Raw genomic sequence first — 16,311 nt, forward strand, 5'->3', positions numbered from 1 at the left:
ACGCTAGATAATGATGCTCTTCGGATGGCAAGGTCTCATCATTTTCAGAGCTGCCCCTAAAACAAAGCCCAGCCTGCGTATTAATTTTATTGTGCGGGGACTGCTTGTAACAGCTACCAAATGGAAACATAATCCCTGCCTTGTATTTATGATAGGGAAATAATCTGGGGGAAACAGATGAGTTTGTTAGGTGTCAGCAAGTGGTCAAATAAAGATACAGCATAGTCAGTCCTGGAATACAGTGGTGCCTCGCAAGACGAAAAGAATCCGTTCTGTGATTCTCTTCGTCTAGCGGTTTTTTTGTCTTGCGAAGCAAGCCCATTGACGGATTAGCGGATTAGCACTTTTAGCGGCTTTTAGCGGCTTATCTGCTGATCGGATCAGCTGATAAGCGGCTTAGCGGCTTAGAAAAAGGGGGGAGGGAAAAAACCCAGCAGGAACTCGCAAGGCATTGTCGTCTTGCGAAGCAAGCCCATAGGAAATTCGTTTTGCGAAGCACCTCCAAAATGGAAAACCCTTTCGTCTAGTGGGTTTTCCGTCTTGCGAGGCATTCGTCTTGCGGGGCACCACTGTAGTAGCATATGCAGTTAGATGCAATTTTCAGGGAGGGGCTATAGATCAGTGGTAGCACCAATGATTTGTATGCAAATGGCCCCAGATATGGTCATCAACATCTCCCTGTCTGAAACTCTGAAGAGGCGGAGGCTGATCAGGGCTGCCATATTTTGAGAAGCAAACATCATTTGCCAACTTCTGCTTTTAACTATGGTAAACGCGGGTGGCGCTGTGGGTTAAACCACAGAGCCTAGGACTTGCTGATCGGAAGGTTGGCGGTTCGAATCCCCGCAACGGGGTGAGCTCCCGTTGCTCGGTCCCTGCTCCTGCCAACCTAGCAGTTCGAAAGCACATCAAAGTGCAAGTAGATAAATAGGTAACACTCTGGCGGGAAGGTAAATGGCGTTTCTGTCGGTCATGACTGGACCTAATGGTCAGGGCTCCCTTTACCTTTACCTTTTTAAGGAAAAATGGAACATGCTGGGATCAAATCAGAAACCAGGATGGCTTCTGTAAATCTGGAACTGACCCTGGAAAATAGGGATACTTGGAGGGTCCTCAATACTAAGCTTGAGCAACCATTACTACTATTCATATCTACAGTGAAGGAACACTTCCAAAAAGAAATCTTAATGCACATGTGAGCATTAGTAAAGCAAGAGACAAATGATCAGAAATGCAACGACCCTAATTTTGCTTATTTATGCTGTCACACCAAGATTTTTTTTTCCTGGCATGTTTTAGCATGCACATCAGTAATTTAGTGGAAGGAGAGACACGAAGGAACTGAAAGTTTATGACAAAACAGTGCATGAAGCTGCCCCACACAACATTTGGAAAGGCAAAGTGGAAATATGGGGCATTCGTAGTGCATCTCACAGTTCCACTGCAAAGTTAATTCCAGAAATTAATTCCAGATAATTCAGAACTCCAAGATCTGGGGAGAAACATGGAAAGGAAGGATTTTGGAAGCTTCCCCGCAACTAATTCCTGCAAATTCCTCATGCCCAGTCTCCTGGCCTTTGTCAGGCTTTGCAAGGGCAGGAGGATTATTCAGCCATACACGTTTCTGTGTCAATGTTGTACTTACTTAAGGGAGAGATGCGATAGCCTGACTCAGAGCCAGGCACAATGCAAGACAGGACTTATCTGTCACAGTACAGGCTTCCTCCTGACATTGCATTTCAACCGTGGCTTGGAAATCTACTCCTGTTCCAGTCCCGGGCCTCCCCTGGACAGGTGCCAGTCCTGGGGGCTTGTTCCTAAATTGCAGAGTGGTTTCAGGTTCTCTGAAGTAGGCAAATGCCTGCAAAGGCATTGAAGTGTCCGACTCCTGCCTACGTGGGAAGGAGATGGAGAGAAAGTGCTGTGTAACATCTTCTGGTTCCAAAGAACGGTACCTTGCTATAGGATTAGGGACGTGGGGCGAACATCCACTGCATTCTTGTTTGAGAAACCAGAAGAGCTTTGTGCTCAGTCTGCTTCCATGTTGTTGTTGTTGTTTAGTCGTTTAGTAGTGTCCAACTCTTCGTGACCCCCTGAACCAGAGCACGCCAGGCACTCCTGTCTTCCACTGCCTCCTGCAGTTTGGTCAAACTCGTGCTGGTAGCTTCGAGAACACTGTCCCACCATCTCGTCCTCTGTCATCCCCTTCTCCTTGTGCCCTCGATCTTTCACAGCGTCAGGATCTTTTCCAGGAAGTCTTCTCTTCTCATGAGGTGGCCAAAGTCTTGGAGCCTCAGCTTCAGGATCTGTCCTTCCAGTGAGCACTCAGGGCTGATTTCCTTAAGAATGGATCGATTTGATCTTCTCGCAGTCCGATAGGGGGCTTTAATTCACACTGTCCACAGGGCTTAATGGGGATGATGGGGGAAGCGGATAGAGAGAATTGGGGAGTCAGAGGGGGCCATGGAGGTCATTGATTCCAACAATGCAAGCAACCCAGATCTAGAGTATCCTCAATGGCTTCTGCTTACAGATTTCCAGTGAGAGAGAGCCCCTTTCCATTAAGACCTAAGAGCAGATCATACCCAAGGCCCGTCTAGGCCATCAGATAAGCATCCTTGTGGAACCAATCCCATATTTGGGTTTGGACCACACCTTGATCCCATGCACTGACCACAATGCAATGTCCCTATTACAGAACCTGCTGTTCTCAAATAGCTTGGCCTTCCCCTTTGATGTTTTCCCTTACTTTCTCCTGCATACTAACTTAATCAGCTAACTGTTTCTCCATCCAGACCACTTTCCTACTGATATCCTCAGTTTTTACTATTACAATTATTATTATTATTATTTATTCAACTTATAAGCCACCCTATACCCAGAGATCTCAGGGCAGTTCACAAACAAGACCGCAACATATAAAATCAAACAAAAGCAGTAACCCAATATCTGCACTCCCCCACAAGCTACATTTTAAAAGGGTGTTGGATGTCAATAAGATCAACCAAAGGTCTGGTTAAATATGAACATTTTTGCCTAGCGCCTAAAGGTGTATAATGAAGGCGCCAGGTGAACTTCCCGGGGGGGGGGGGAGCATTCCATAGACGGGGAGCCACTGCAGATAACTTTTGACTTCTATTGATAATTTTGGTGCGTATTTTGTCTAAACTGATTGCGATTTCGAATAATTTTTGTAAAAGATAAATTGAAGAGTAGGTGGGTTCCCACGAGGCAAGACACAGAGATAACAGCAAGAACTTTTACTGAACTAACAGAACAGGAAAATAGGGGAAAAGCAGCTGCTTATATACATTTCTGAAGGCCTGGGCCACGCCCACTCCCAACGTGATTGGCTGTCTAAACTTCCAAGCTGCGAATCATGACTTTAAGGGCCAATGGCAGAGGCCCAAATCCTGAAATGTTCTGTGGTTGGATATCATGTCTCGAATCAGAACACAGGGGCTCAGAATCCTTAGTCCAGACTCAAGCTCAAGCAAGCACAGATCACTGAACATAAATACAGTGGACGCTCGGGTTGTGAACATGATCCATGCGGGATGCACGTTCGCAGCCCGCAGCGTTCGCAACCCACAGTCCTGCGTCTGCACATTCACAGGTTGCAATTCGGCACCTCTGCGCATGCGCAAAGTGTGATTTAGAGCTTCTGCGCATGCGCAACCGCCAAAACCCGGAAGTAACCCATTCTGGTACTTCCGGGTTTCGGCGGGTCCGTAACCCGAAAAAAACGCAACCTGAAGCGTCTGTAACCCAAGGTATGGCTGTAAAGAGCAAGGAGGGGGAATCCCATGCCCAGACGCTGAACAGGGCCCCCCAAGGCCCCTCTCTCTGGCCCTCAGGGCTCTCCTGAGGCCATGCCCCCTCCACAGGCCACACTCTTCTCTGAAGAATGTGTCCTTGGACTCTGATACCTGGCCTTCTTGAGAGATGCATGTCCTGTTCATGTAGTGGTTTTGGAAATGTTCTGTGGGGGTGGGGGACAACAAAAAACGTGGGGTAAAGGAGAGTCAGTTGAGGAATGTCCCTATTTTCATCAGAGGAATGTTGGGGGGCTATGATGGCCTTCATACTGAAAAAAAGTACCTTACATCTGTTTTAGGACCTAACTAGCAGAGCCTGAGGCCACTCTCCCCTTCTCCTAGCCTGTAAACACTCACTTTCTGCCTGGGACCCAGCGGTTCTCAACCTGTGGGTCCCCAGATTTTGTTGGACTAGAACTCCCATCATCCCTGAACTCTGGCCTTGCTGTTGGACCTGTTCCATATCTGCTATTGGGTCCCCAGAGCACAGATTCACACAAAGCAGCAAAACGTCCTTGCAGGTTATTAACAGGGTTTATTTGAAATGCATATGCAGAACAAAGGTACAGAGCGATAAGCTCGCAATCTGCACACCCAATTCTGAGCGTGTCAGCTTTTTATACCCCTTAGAATGCATAGACACGTGTTCACATGTAAAACATGTGATTTACACTAATAGCAATAAGATATAGCTTTGTTTCTTGTGTTACCCTCCTCCTTTTCAGTTCGCCTCCTCCTTTTCAGCCTCCCCCTGTTTGGGTTACAATAGCACACAATCAACCTTGCTCTTATCTCTACCCACCTAAGCCAGACATCCCAGAGAGAGAGGCCTATTTTCACTGTAACATCTAAGCAAGAAAAAGCCTTGTTCTTCTGGCTGGTGTAAAAACCTCCCTCCCCCCCCCCTTTAAGGAAGGGGTTTGGGGATAACATATGAGAGAGGAGAAAATGCCTCAAACAGTTTTTGGGATCACATATAGAACAATATTCTAATGGCCCTTCATTGCTAGCTAGGGGTGATGGGAGTTGTAGTTCAACAACATCTGGGGACCCCCAGGTTGAGAAAGGCTTCATGTAACCTGTTTGCATTTTGTATCCCCAAGCTCTGTAATCTGGGGCAGGGGGGGGAATGGAAAGGGTGGGGGCAACAGGCAGACAATAAATTTCACTTTCAAGAGGATAGTTGAAGAATCATTGGAGTTTCCAGAAAGTCACCCACATCCCACCATAATCCTAAGTGGATGCGTGTGTGTGTGTGCGCGCGCTACTTTATCTGGAAAGGGAGAAGCCCCATGAAAAGCAGACCGAACTTCAAGGCAATTCTAAAGCTCTTAGAAATGAAGCGGGGTGGGAGGTGGGGAGCAAAATAAACCCTTCTGGGGTTTATATATTCAGAGTTGGAGAGGGCCTGATTAAAAATGCAATGCTTATAGCCCGAGGTGTCCTCAATAACACAGAAATGTTTTCCTTGCATTTATTTAGGGATTGCCGCAGTGCTGCAAACACCCCGGTGCCTGTGAAAATGTGAGAATCCTCGTGGCAGGGACTTTGAAGAAGCCTTCAAAAAGTGTAAGGTGTGAATCATCCTCAGGCAGCTGGATTTGGGGAGCGTGTAGGAGACACACAATACGGCTGCCAACTGTTTTTCTGGCCAGTGCTTTCTCCAATGATACCTTTAAACCACCTCAGTCTGCAGGCAGTAGTCCCGGGGACCATGTTTATTTCCATGTGATGAAAAAGCTTCACAGATTTATTTTCTGCAGACGGAACCCAGGAGCAAACCTGGCGTATTTCTCTTGGAACAGGTGGCAGCAATTGAGTGCCAGGCCCAAAGCTTGGCTGTTTGTAGGGTTGTTTAAAAAAAACCAAAACCAAAACCATGTTCCCAAGTGTCTCTATTTTCCAGGGACAGTCCCAGATTTACAGAAGCTTTCCTAGTTTCTGATTTGATCCCAGAATGTCCTGCTTTTCCACAGGACAGCCTATTTTCATGGGAGAAATGTTGGGGGGTATGGAGTTATGGCGATCCCAAAGCCAAGAAGACAAGTAACTATACAACCTTTGGAAGACATCTGAAGGCAGCCCTGTATAGGGAAGGTTTTTTTTAATGCTTAATGTTTTCTTCTGTTTTTATATATGCTGTAAACTGCCCAGAGTGGCTGGTGCAACCCAGTCAGATGGATAGGGTATGAATATTATTATTGTTATTGTTATTATTTATGTCAGGGAACTGCCATCAGCTGAGAGGCAAGAGGTGGAAGGGCAGTTGTGTTACAGGGAGCCTCCGATGATCTTGCGAAGCAGTTCCTCCTCTGGCAAGGAGGAAAGCCCCGCCTCCAGTGGGGACCAGGGCGTGCAAGGACCATGAGATGCTAGGGAGAGCCTCAACACTGAGCCTGAGCAAAGCGGAGGGGAGGCAAGTCTCCCTTTGCCAGCGCCCACTCTGAGCAGTAGGTTTGGGCGCAGAGAGGGGAGGAGAAGGATGGGGGTCACACGACTGTTATGCTGGCAGAGGTACAAGGACTGGCCACGTCCAGATTCTGCTAGTGACTGAGCAGACATGGACTTGCGACGCTCTGCACTGTAAATAGTTTATACTAATAATAAAGCCTGGAAAAGACAGGTCGGAGTCTTGCCTGTTTGCTCTTGAGCAACCACACCACCACCTGACAATTTAGGACATACCTATTTTCATCAGAGAAATGTTGGAGGGTATGCAATAAAGAATGTAATCTCATAGAATTGTAGAATCATAGAATTGTTGGAAAAGACATCTAGCCCAACCTCCTGAGATGCAGGAAAATCACAACTAAAGAATCTCTGGCAGATGACCAGGGAAGAAGGATCCACCACCTTCCCAGGTAGCCCATTTCATTTTCAAACAGCTCTTACCATTCAAAAGTTCTGGTCCTCCCTCTGGAGCAGCAGAAAACAGCCTTGCTCCATCTTGTGACACCAACCCCATTCACTGGAGGCCCATAATAACTTTTCCAGAAGATCAAACAGGGCATGCAATGGAGGACGACATGTTCACAAGGAGTTGCGACGGGGGCAATGGCAGCAGTTTTGAAGATAAGAAGAGCCCTGTGGAATTAGGGTCAATGGCCCGTCTAGTCCAGTATCACAGTAGCCAACCTCTGGGAAGCCTAAAAGCAGGACTGTCGTTGATGCTTTAACTGAGATTCCTGCCTTGCAAAGGGTTGGACTAGTTGAACCTTGGGATCCCTTCCAGCTCTATAATTCTATGATTCTAGGACCTGGGTGCAACAGTGATCTCCTCACTTGTGATTCCCAGGAATTGGTATTCAGGGGTTTGAAGACAGCCTCCACATCAGCTCATCTCCTGCCAGAGTGGCTTTTATTTTCCCTGCCGGGGGGAATAAGGAACCATTGGCCAGATGTGTGGTTTTCCCCCTTGCTCTATTTCAGGCATAGGCTGAAGTAGCCTCCAGGTGTTTGGGACTATAATCCCCATCATCCCTAGCTAACAGGACCAGTGGTCAGGGATGATGGGAATTGTAGTCCCAAACATCTGGAGGGCTGGAGTTTGCCTATGCCTGTTCTATTTGGTAAGGAGGGGGCTGATTTCCATTTCCCTTCCTCCTTCCAACTTCTGGAGATGCAACTGGAAGGTACAGGAGTGGCGGCGGAGAGAGGAAGGAAGAACCATCTCGTCCCACTTTACAAATGGTCACTTTTGCCGTAATTGTTTTGGGACATCAGGTTCTCCTTTGTGCAGAACCATCTGCACGCCGCGTGCCCGTTTGGCATCGCTTATCCTATTACAACAGATGCATCTAGCCGGGCCCATTCATCACCGTGTTGCAAATGGAGGTTCAATGGCCCACTTGCAAGCACAACAAGGAATTTAATCCCCCGCACAATTAACATCTCCAGAGTGGAAAGCAAAAGACATGTTCGCTTTGCAAGCAGAACAATCAACTCTACCCTCAGAGCAGCAGCAAAGCCAATAGCCAAAGACAGGGAAAGAGGAAGCTGCCTTCTTACTGCTAAGTCAGTATCCAGTTTTGCTCTACACCATTGTTTCCCAAACTTGGGCTCTTTTGGGACTACAATTCGCATCATCCCGAACCACTGGTCCTGTTAACTAGGGATGATGGGAGTTGTCGTCCAAAAACAGCTGGAGACCTAAGTTTGGGAAACACTGGTCTACACTGACTGGCAGTGGCTTTCCAGGATTTCAGAAAGGATCCTCTCCCAGCGTTACCTGGAGATGTTGTGATTATACCTGGGACCTTCTGAATGCCAAGAAGATGCTCTTCCGCTGGGCGATGTTCATTTGCAGCGCCAAATTCCAAAATAAGCAGCAAAAGTTTGAAGAGCTGGACCCTCTAACTGCAGAGGCATAGCATAGCCATCTGAACATTTCTGAGGTCGGCTGAATAGGTTTTGCCCAAACCAGCACAATATCCCCAGGCTGCTCACACATCTCTTGGTTCTTCTTCTTTCTTTCTTTCTTTTTAATTTTATTTAACTTTTTATTTTTGCAGTCAGCTATTTTGAAACAACGGGCTCAAAGTGTCCACTGGGTTTTGTTTTGTTTTTAAAAAAGAAAGAAAGAGACAATGCAGCGAGTTCCAATCTGAAACAGGGTGAAGTGGTTATGAAAAAACAACACCCTCAAGCAGGCAAGTGTGGCTTGTAACCCATTCAAGTGAATGCAGCTCTGCAGCCAAGTATTGACAGACCTTCATGGGGTGGGGGTTTTGCCCAGTATTACTTAGATGATATGTAAAGCCCCGCTTACAGGGACGCGGGTGGCGCTGTGGGTTAAACCACAGAGCCTAGGACTTGCCGATCAGAAGGTCAGTGGTTCAAATCCCCGTGACGGGGTGAGCTCCCGTTGCTCGGTCCGTGCTCCTGCCAACCTAGCAGTTCAAAAGCACGTCAAAGTGCAAGTAGATAAATAGGTACTGCTCTGGCGGGAAGGTCAACGGCGTTTCCGTGCGCTGCTCTGGTTCGCCAGAAGCGGCTTAGTCATGCTGGCCACATGACCCGGAAGCTGTACGCCGGCTCCCTCAGCCAGTAAAACGAGATGAGCGCCGCAACCCCAGAGTCGGTCACGACTGGACCTAATGGTCAGGGGTCCCTTTACCTTTACCTTTAAAGCCCTGCTTTACCAGAGACCCATCTAATTCAGCATCCTGCTTCGCCCAGTTGGCCAGCTAGATGACAGATGGGAAGCCTACGAGCAGATCCTTCAGCCATTGTTGTTCTTCAGCAATGGGTGTTCAACTGGCATGCTACCCCTGATTCTGGATCTAGACCATAGCCATCATGACTAGGCAACCACTGAGATCCTCCTTGAACTCGTCTATTCCCCATTAGAGATCCCCCCTTAAACTGGAGATGGTGGGGAGTAAACATGGAACCTCCTGTACCCAAGCCACATGCTCTATAGCAGACAGAGCTGACTTGTACCAAGCTATGCCATTAGTCCAACCAGCCTGATATTGTCTGCTCAGGCTGACAGCAGCTCTCCAAGGTCTCACACAGTTTCCCCAGCTCAAAGACCCAAGATCCTTTCGTTAACAACCACAACCTTTTCGTGGGGTGGAGGGTGGAGAAGTCATATTGATATGCACTCCCTGTTCACACACAGGACAAGGGGTACGAGACGGAGCATGCCACATGGCTTATGGACTGATTTGGGCTTAATGTGTCACAAGATGTTCTGCCTGGATGCAAAGCATGAGAACATCAGAGCATAAGAAAATCCTGCTGGATCAAGCTAGGGACCCGTCTGATTAACCATCGCTTTGTCTGTCCTGAATCATCTAACATTCACCTTCACTGGATGTCCCTGAGTTGAGAGAGGGGGAGAAAATAAACGTCTCTCGACACCATGCATAATTCCAGACCCCTCTTTCACGTCCTCTCTTGCTTGCCTTTTCCCTAAACTATGCAAGGCATTGCGACACATCAAGCAGTTAAAATTGTGAAACTGCTCCTTCCTGAATCCTATCAGCATGCCTTACATCCATCCACACAACCTTGCGACAGCATTTCCCAGCCACTCAAAGCTATACTATGGTTTGAAGAGTCTCATCCAGCGGAATCGCTGCTGCTTTGAGAGCACACAGAAGAAGAAATAAGTCTCCTTTGTCCTGTCAGCTTTAAGAATGCTCTAAGAGGAGCTGCAGATCTGCAGTAAAAATGAAAGCAGGGAGGGGAAGAACCCCTACAATCTATTGTGTCTAGAAACTGTCTCACTTGCCTCCAGCTCCCATGGTGACAACATGGGATTCCATTCTTAGCTGATAAAAATAGATGTCGCCTTCGCAAACCCAGCCCAAGCAGCAAAGCCTTTGCCCATTTTTTGAGAACTCACTGGAACGCCTCCGACCCCAACGTCATTTCCAAGCCATCAAAATAATTTCGATGAGCTGGGTCATGGTGCGCCATTTTAAACCAGTGAAGACATTTTAAGAGCAGATGAAATAAAATAATTGGCTCGATCAATAGTTCCCAAAGTAGGTGGTAGAGACCCCAGTGCGGGGGATTTCCTAGTGGGGCACTAAGAGGCAAGGGGATGGGTGCCAGAGGGGTAAATGAGTATCAGAGTTTGAAAACCTGTTATCACTGGATCCAGCTCAAGAGCTTTGTTGAATTAATTAAGCTAAACAGTCTTAATTGGGTTTTGAATAAATGTGCAATTAATCATTGCTGTTCTGAATTTCATTGTGTTATTATCCTTTTTAGTGGGTCATGGAAACCACTATTCTGAATAATGCTTTTCATAGAGTAGCAGGCACTGGGGGGGGGGGTGTTTATGGGACCAAGGGGAAAGTGGCTGTAAAAGGTTCGGGAGCCACAGGGCTAGAGAGGTGCACTGATGCTGCAACATGGCTGTGGTTGTATAAACAGGATGGGAGGTGCTATCCAACCGACCAGTTGCACTAGGGAGAGGACTTTGAGCTATTCTCCTGTTCTCTTCCCTCCACAAGACCACAACCCTCAGAGCATTCTTAGCCTCCTGTCAGGCCAGAGGACAAGGCCTAACCCAGTTCTTGGTCCCTCCTCTTGGATCTAAGACCTTCAGCTCATCCTAGCACTGAGGACAACCTTTCCCTTAGTAATCAGCCTTATACAAAAGCTAGGCCGTTGGTGTCTTTGTATTGTCTACATTGACAGGGGCAGAGATGCTTTGAAACTAATTAAGCTACAGGGCCACTAATCTTGGAGGGGCCCCAGAAGCAACTTCAGTCCACATTGCTTAAAAACATAGACCCAATTTGAGTGGCACAACTTAAATTGATCATTTTTTGTTGTTGCATGTATTTCAACAGTCCCAAAGTTTGAGAGTCGGTAGTGGTGTGTCACAGTACAGCAAGATTAAGCAAAAGCTGAGATTTAGTAGTTTGTTTGTTTTTTAAGTGCTGATCTACCATTGAAGAAGATAACAGTGGTTACCCAGACCTCATTGCTGGTTGAGAAAAAGGCCCCAGCACAAATCAAACTTCAGAGCCCCCAAAATGTAGGTCTTCCACAGATTAGACCTCCAGAACAGCTTCCCTACCCAAAAACTGAGTCAAACGTCTACAGACCAAACTCCCGATCACTCGGTGCTAATGCAAGGAGCCCAGCTTCCGTGATTCAGTTGCGACGATGCACCAGTCCCATGCAAAAAGAGAACCCGTAAGGAAAACCAATTATGAGAAATGCAAAGAGGGGGAAAAGTGACCATCCTACTTACAGCCCACCATCATCATGGCCACTGAGAAGATCTTCTCTCCATCGGTGGTCGGAGCTATGTTCCCGAATCCTATTGTGGTAAGGCTTGTCATGGTAAAGTAGAGGGAAGTGATATAAAGCGAGTCTTTACTGGGTCCTCCTTCCCACTGCCCTGATCCCGTAGAGTTGTACCGATATGGCGCTCCAATGCTCTCCGCCAATTGGCAGAGCCAGCTGTCCTTCTTGAGGGTATTGGTGATCTCATCGATGACCTCGTAGTCCCCGATGCTGTACCATATACAAGCAAGCCAATGGGCTACTAGTCCAAAGACACAGACCAGCAGCACCAAAACCGCAGCACCATATTCCAGGTAATGGTCCAACTTCCTGGCCACGCGGCCCAGTCGCAGGAGACGCACCACTTTTAAGGAACTGAAGAGACTGCTGATACCCTGGGAAGGAAGGAGGGAAAGCTTTACTCACTTGCAAAATGATAAACACCACGTGCTCTTGTTTACGCTGAACACTGAGGCATCTGGAAGTAGGGGTGGGGGAGAGATTCGATTCAGTTCACATTCACAGGCAAATCTTTTAAACCCACACTTTCTGAAATAACACAAGAACTGAAACATAGCCTTCCTCTGAAATTCACACATCATTGAATTTTGCAATGCAGTTCTCCAATCGAGCAGTGTTTACAGAAATACGTATATTAGAGGAAATTGTGCACAAAAATGAATGTGTTAGTGAAATCAACATACAATAATTATCGTACTTATGCAATTAGCTCCATATTATGCAATTATCCTTTCTTGGGAGTTTTAAGCAGAGGTTGGATGGCCATCTGTCATGGATGCTTTAGCTGAGATTCTAGAATGAAGGGTGTGTGTGTGTGGATTCAATGATACTTGGGGACACTTCTACAATTCTATGACTCTATGATTCTCTTATCATTTTTGTTTCTCCCTAAGATCCCAGGGTGGGCTAAAACAATTAAGAAGAAGAAGAAGAGTTTGGATTTGATATCCCACTTTATCACTACCCTAAGGAGTCTCAAAGCGGCTAACATTCTCCTTTCCCTTCCTCCCCCACAACAAACACTCTGTGAGGTGAGTGAGGCTGAGAGACTTCAGAGAAGTGTGACTGGCCCAAGGTTACCCAGCAGCTGCATGTGGAGGAACGGAGACGCGAACCCGGTTACCCAGATTACGAGACTACCGCTCTTAACCACTACACCACACTGGCTCTCCATTAGACATTCATCACATTAGAGGAAATTGCTTGCAAAAATGTGTGCTTTAGTCAAAACTGCAGACAAAAAAAAGTTTATGAGGAGATATTCACACAAAAATGCTAAAGAATTTTCATGTGAGCTTTTTACTGTGAAAACAAAATGCATATTGCTGCAGAAATGTGAATTGGGAACCATGAGAGAACCAATATTGGCATGTCCTCCCATCCTCAGTCTACTCTGATAGGACCACGAAGATTTCATTTTCGTTTTCTCTGGAGATGTCAGGGATTGAACTTGGGACCTCCCACATACAAAATAGATGCTTTGCTGCTGAGCTATTTTGGAAGCAGATGATAGGGGAACAGCAAGCAGGGCTTGTTAGCAAAGACTTTGCTTATACTGTTGGCCAGTTGGTTTGAGAAAGCTCTGAATCTGCATAGCTTTCTTCCTTTCTTTGTTTGCCTTAGGAACATGTGAGCTTCCCAATTGGTCCCCAGGGAATTAAAAAACTCCCATTGTGGATTGTTTGCTTAGTTCTGTATGAATGCTAATTAATGCCCAGGACACTGACTAAAAATGAACAGAAACATGAACTATTCTGCTGCCAAGAACAAAGACTGGATTTTGTACTTTCTGCTGAAGAAGACCTGTAATATTCCTCTAATATTTATGTAGAATATTTTTGCAAAACTTAGCCCTGGCATGGAAAAACTCAGCAACGTAAAGATTTGCTTGGGCTTCCACCCACTTGACCTCCATGGAGCTTGAGTTACTGGTGCTTTAAAAGTGACAAGTTGATTTCATTTGTTTCTATAAGACTGTGGTTCTGAAAGAGTGGGGATCTTCCTATGTTCTTCTGAGATTCTGAATAACTAAAGATGGTCAGATCACATAATCTTGCCTTCCTACATGATTCTCAACTGAACATATGTCTAGCCACTGAAGACTAATTAGCTATCATGGCGATTGCTGAACGGCATCAACCACATGCGATTGCTTTACAGAAGTGTTTTGTTTTTTCCCCCTTCGATGCTGTTGTTCTTTCATCTTTAAGTGACCATATGCCTTATGCTGGAAGTTGTACGTGAAAGGAGAGGGAGCCACGGGCTCATAATTAATTACAGTCTAAATTATAAATAACTAGCTCTTGCATTCAGAATCATTACTGACTCACTGCAGGAACGCTCCGGCAAAAGAATTCCACAGCAAAAAAAGGGGGAGAGATTCAACAGCTGAAGATGTTTCATTTAGCAGGAAGCAACGAGGCAAGTGTTCCTTCTTCCCATGCCAAGTTTAAATTGCCCTTTTCTACACATCATTATCGAATCAGTCTAGTCAAAATCTTGGATAATTATATTACAAACCTGTAAAACACTGGAGTTTATTTCAGTACAGGAGTCAAACTGAAGCTCCTTTATTTGCCTGCAATGTTTCTTCTTCTTCTTTAAAAAAAGGTCTCACACATTTTGCTACTTTTCATCCCAGTACATTAAACTAGAGATTATCATCTAAGAGGCCACCTGGGAAACTTGCCATGAGCAGCAGAAGACTCAGATGAGGATGACTTTCAGACTACTTCATTTGGAGCCATCCCAGCTGGAGACACAGCCCTGCCACCACCCTCCAACTCAGAGAATGTGTCTCCTACAGAACCTCTGTCCCCCCCCCCCCCAAGGTTATGAAATAACTCAAGGGACCTTTAACTAGCCAGCCAGATGCTCTAAGGCAAAGCCTACCCCCACTTCAGGCCTGATTGGCCTACATAAGGCTTCATAAGAACCTAACGAGAGCTTGCTGAATCAGGCCACAGGCCCACCTAATTCAGCATCCTATTCTCACAGTGGCCACCCCAGGTGCCTGTGGAGGAAGCCCACAAGTAGGAGCCTAACAGCATTCTTCCCAATTGCAACTCCCAGCAACTAGTAGTCAGAGGCATACTGAGACTGTGAGAGCAGAACAAAGCCACCATTCATGGCCTTATCCTCCATGAATTTGCCTAATTCTCTTTGGCAGTAGGATAGCTCAGTTGGTTAGAGCATGGTGCTGATAACATCAAGGTTACAGGTTTGATCCCCGTAAGGGACAGCTACATATTCCTGCATGGCAGGGAGTTGGAACTAGATGATTCTTGGGGTCCCTTCCAACTCTACAATTCTACGATCCCTATGTAGATCTTTTAGTGACCTTACAGTGCCAATGACTTCCAGGGTTCTGAGAGGGGGAACTCTATCATGTCTCCCCTCACTTGCATTTTCTCTAAACTAAAAAGCCCCAGATGTTGTTACCTTTCCCCTTGATCATTTTGGTTGTCCTTTTCTGATCCTTTTCTAACTCTGCAATATCCCTTTTGAGATGAGGCAACCAGAACTGTACACAGTACACACAGTATTCCCAGTGCAGCCACACCATAGCTTTGTATAATGGCATTATGATATTGACAGTTTTATTTTCAGTTCCTCTCCTAGCATGGAATGTGCCCTTTTCACAGCTGCTGCACAGTGGGTCAACATCTTTGTTGAGCTGCCTATTAAGACCCCAAGGTTTCATTCCTGGTCTGTCACTGCCAGTTCAGACTCTGTTGGCTCTGGCTCCCTGCAGGGACAACTTCTTTTAGCAGGGCCCCTTGGAGCTCTCCAAGGTCCTGAAAGTTCTCTGCTTAGTTTGGACTTGTGACTGGGCACTGTTTCCTGTGCAAACCCTCAAGTGCCCACAGAACTGGACACAAAGAGGCAAGTCCAGCCCCAAGAGAAAAACCAGCTATTTACCCTACCTGCCAAATCTAAAGAAAGAAATGTGTGTGAAAAGACAAGTCACTTTGGGACAGGTGGGCTTTGGAGCTTGGAGATTCCCTGGCCCACCTCTGTCCAAAATTAACACTTAAAGTGTTTGCATGACTGCCAAGAGCCGTAAATCATAAGCGGGTGGGAATTCTGCAAGCAAATGAACCCACAGAGAGAGACATTTCAAGTTGAGCGACTTATAAAGAGCTTAGCCCCTAAAGCCCCATGAGCTCTTTAATCCTTCTTTTCTGGTGTTAATGTTAGCAGCATACATATTCAAGGATCCCCCCTCTTCATTCAGAGAGATTTCATTTCAAGGTAAATGATTAAGTGCACTTATGCTTATAAATGCACCGCTGCTACAAAGCTCTAGTGGCCTTCCTTTGGAAAGCCAAATTTGGGGCCAGCCTAAGGAATGAGCAATGTGATCTCAGAGCCAGAATTTACATATAGCTGGGAGACTTGAGCTCACTTTGGGTATTACTGCTGTGATGCAGCAATTTAAGTAGATTGAGTGCTGCACCATGAGCGCTGCTCTCCATTGTCGTGTGGTTCATTTGGGCTGCTCTAGTGTTCAATTGATACTTTAGTACCAGGGAATCTCCAGTACATGCGGAGCACAGAAGCATCTGCTTAGATGGGAGCAGAAAAACTGAATGTCCCATGAATTCAGTGGGCAGTCGGGGGGTCCCTTCTAGGAGAAGGAACACTTTGCTGTTGCGTTGCTCATATCCAGCCTAGATTATTGTTTAATGCCATATGGTTGGTTGAAAATATGGCAGCA

The 16,311-nt window shown here is 46.3% G+C and overlaps 1 protein-coding gene across 1 annotated transcript in view; it reads right to left on the minus strand.

The window, feature by feature from the left end:
* The window catches only part of KCNH5 (potassium voltage-gated channel subfamily H member 5), a 197,333-nt gene that overhangs the window by 112,123 nt on the left and 68,899 nt on the right, over positions 1 to 16,311 (minus strand). The window contains exon 7 of the mRNA XM_083517418.1: positions 11,536 to 11,965. Coding sequence (XP_083373544.1) covers positions 11,536 to 11,965 — 430 coding nt within the window. The remainder of the gene's footprint in view (positions 1 to 11,535; positions 11,966 to 16,311) is intronic.

The sequence above is a fragment of the Podarcis liolepis genome (assembly GCF_965112155.1).
Source record: "Podarcis liolepis genome assembly, chromosome: 1".
NCBI classification, from domain to species: domain Eukaryota; kingdom Metazoa; phylum Chordata; class Lepidosauria; order Squamata; family Lacertidae; genus Podarcis; species Podarcis liolepis.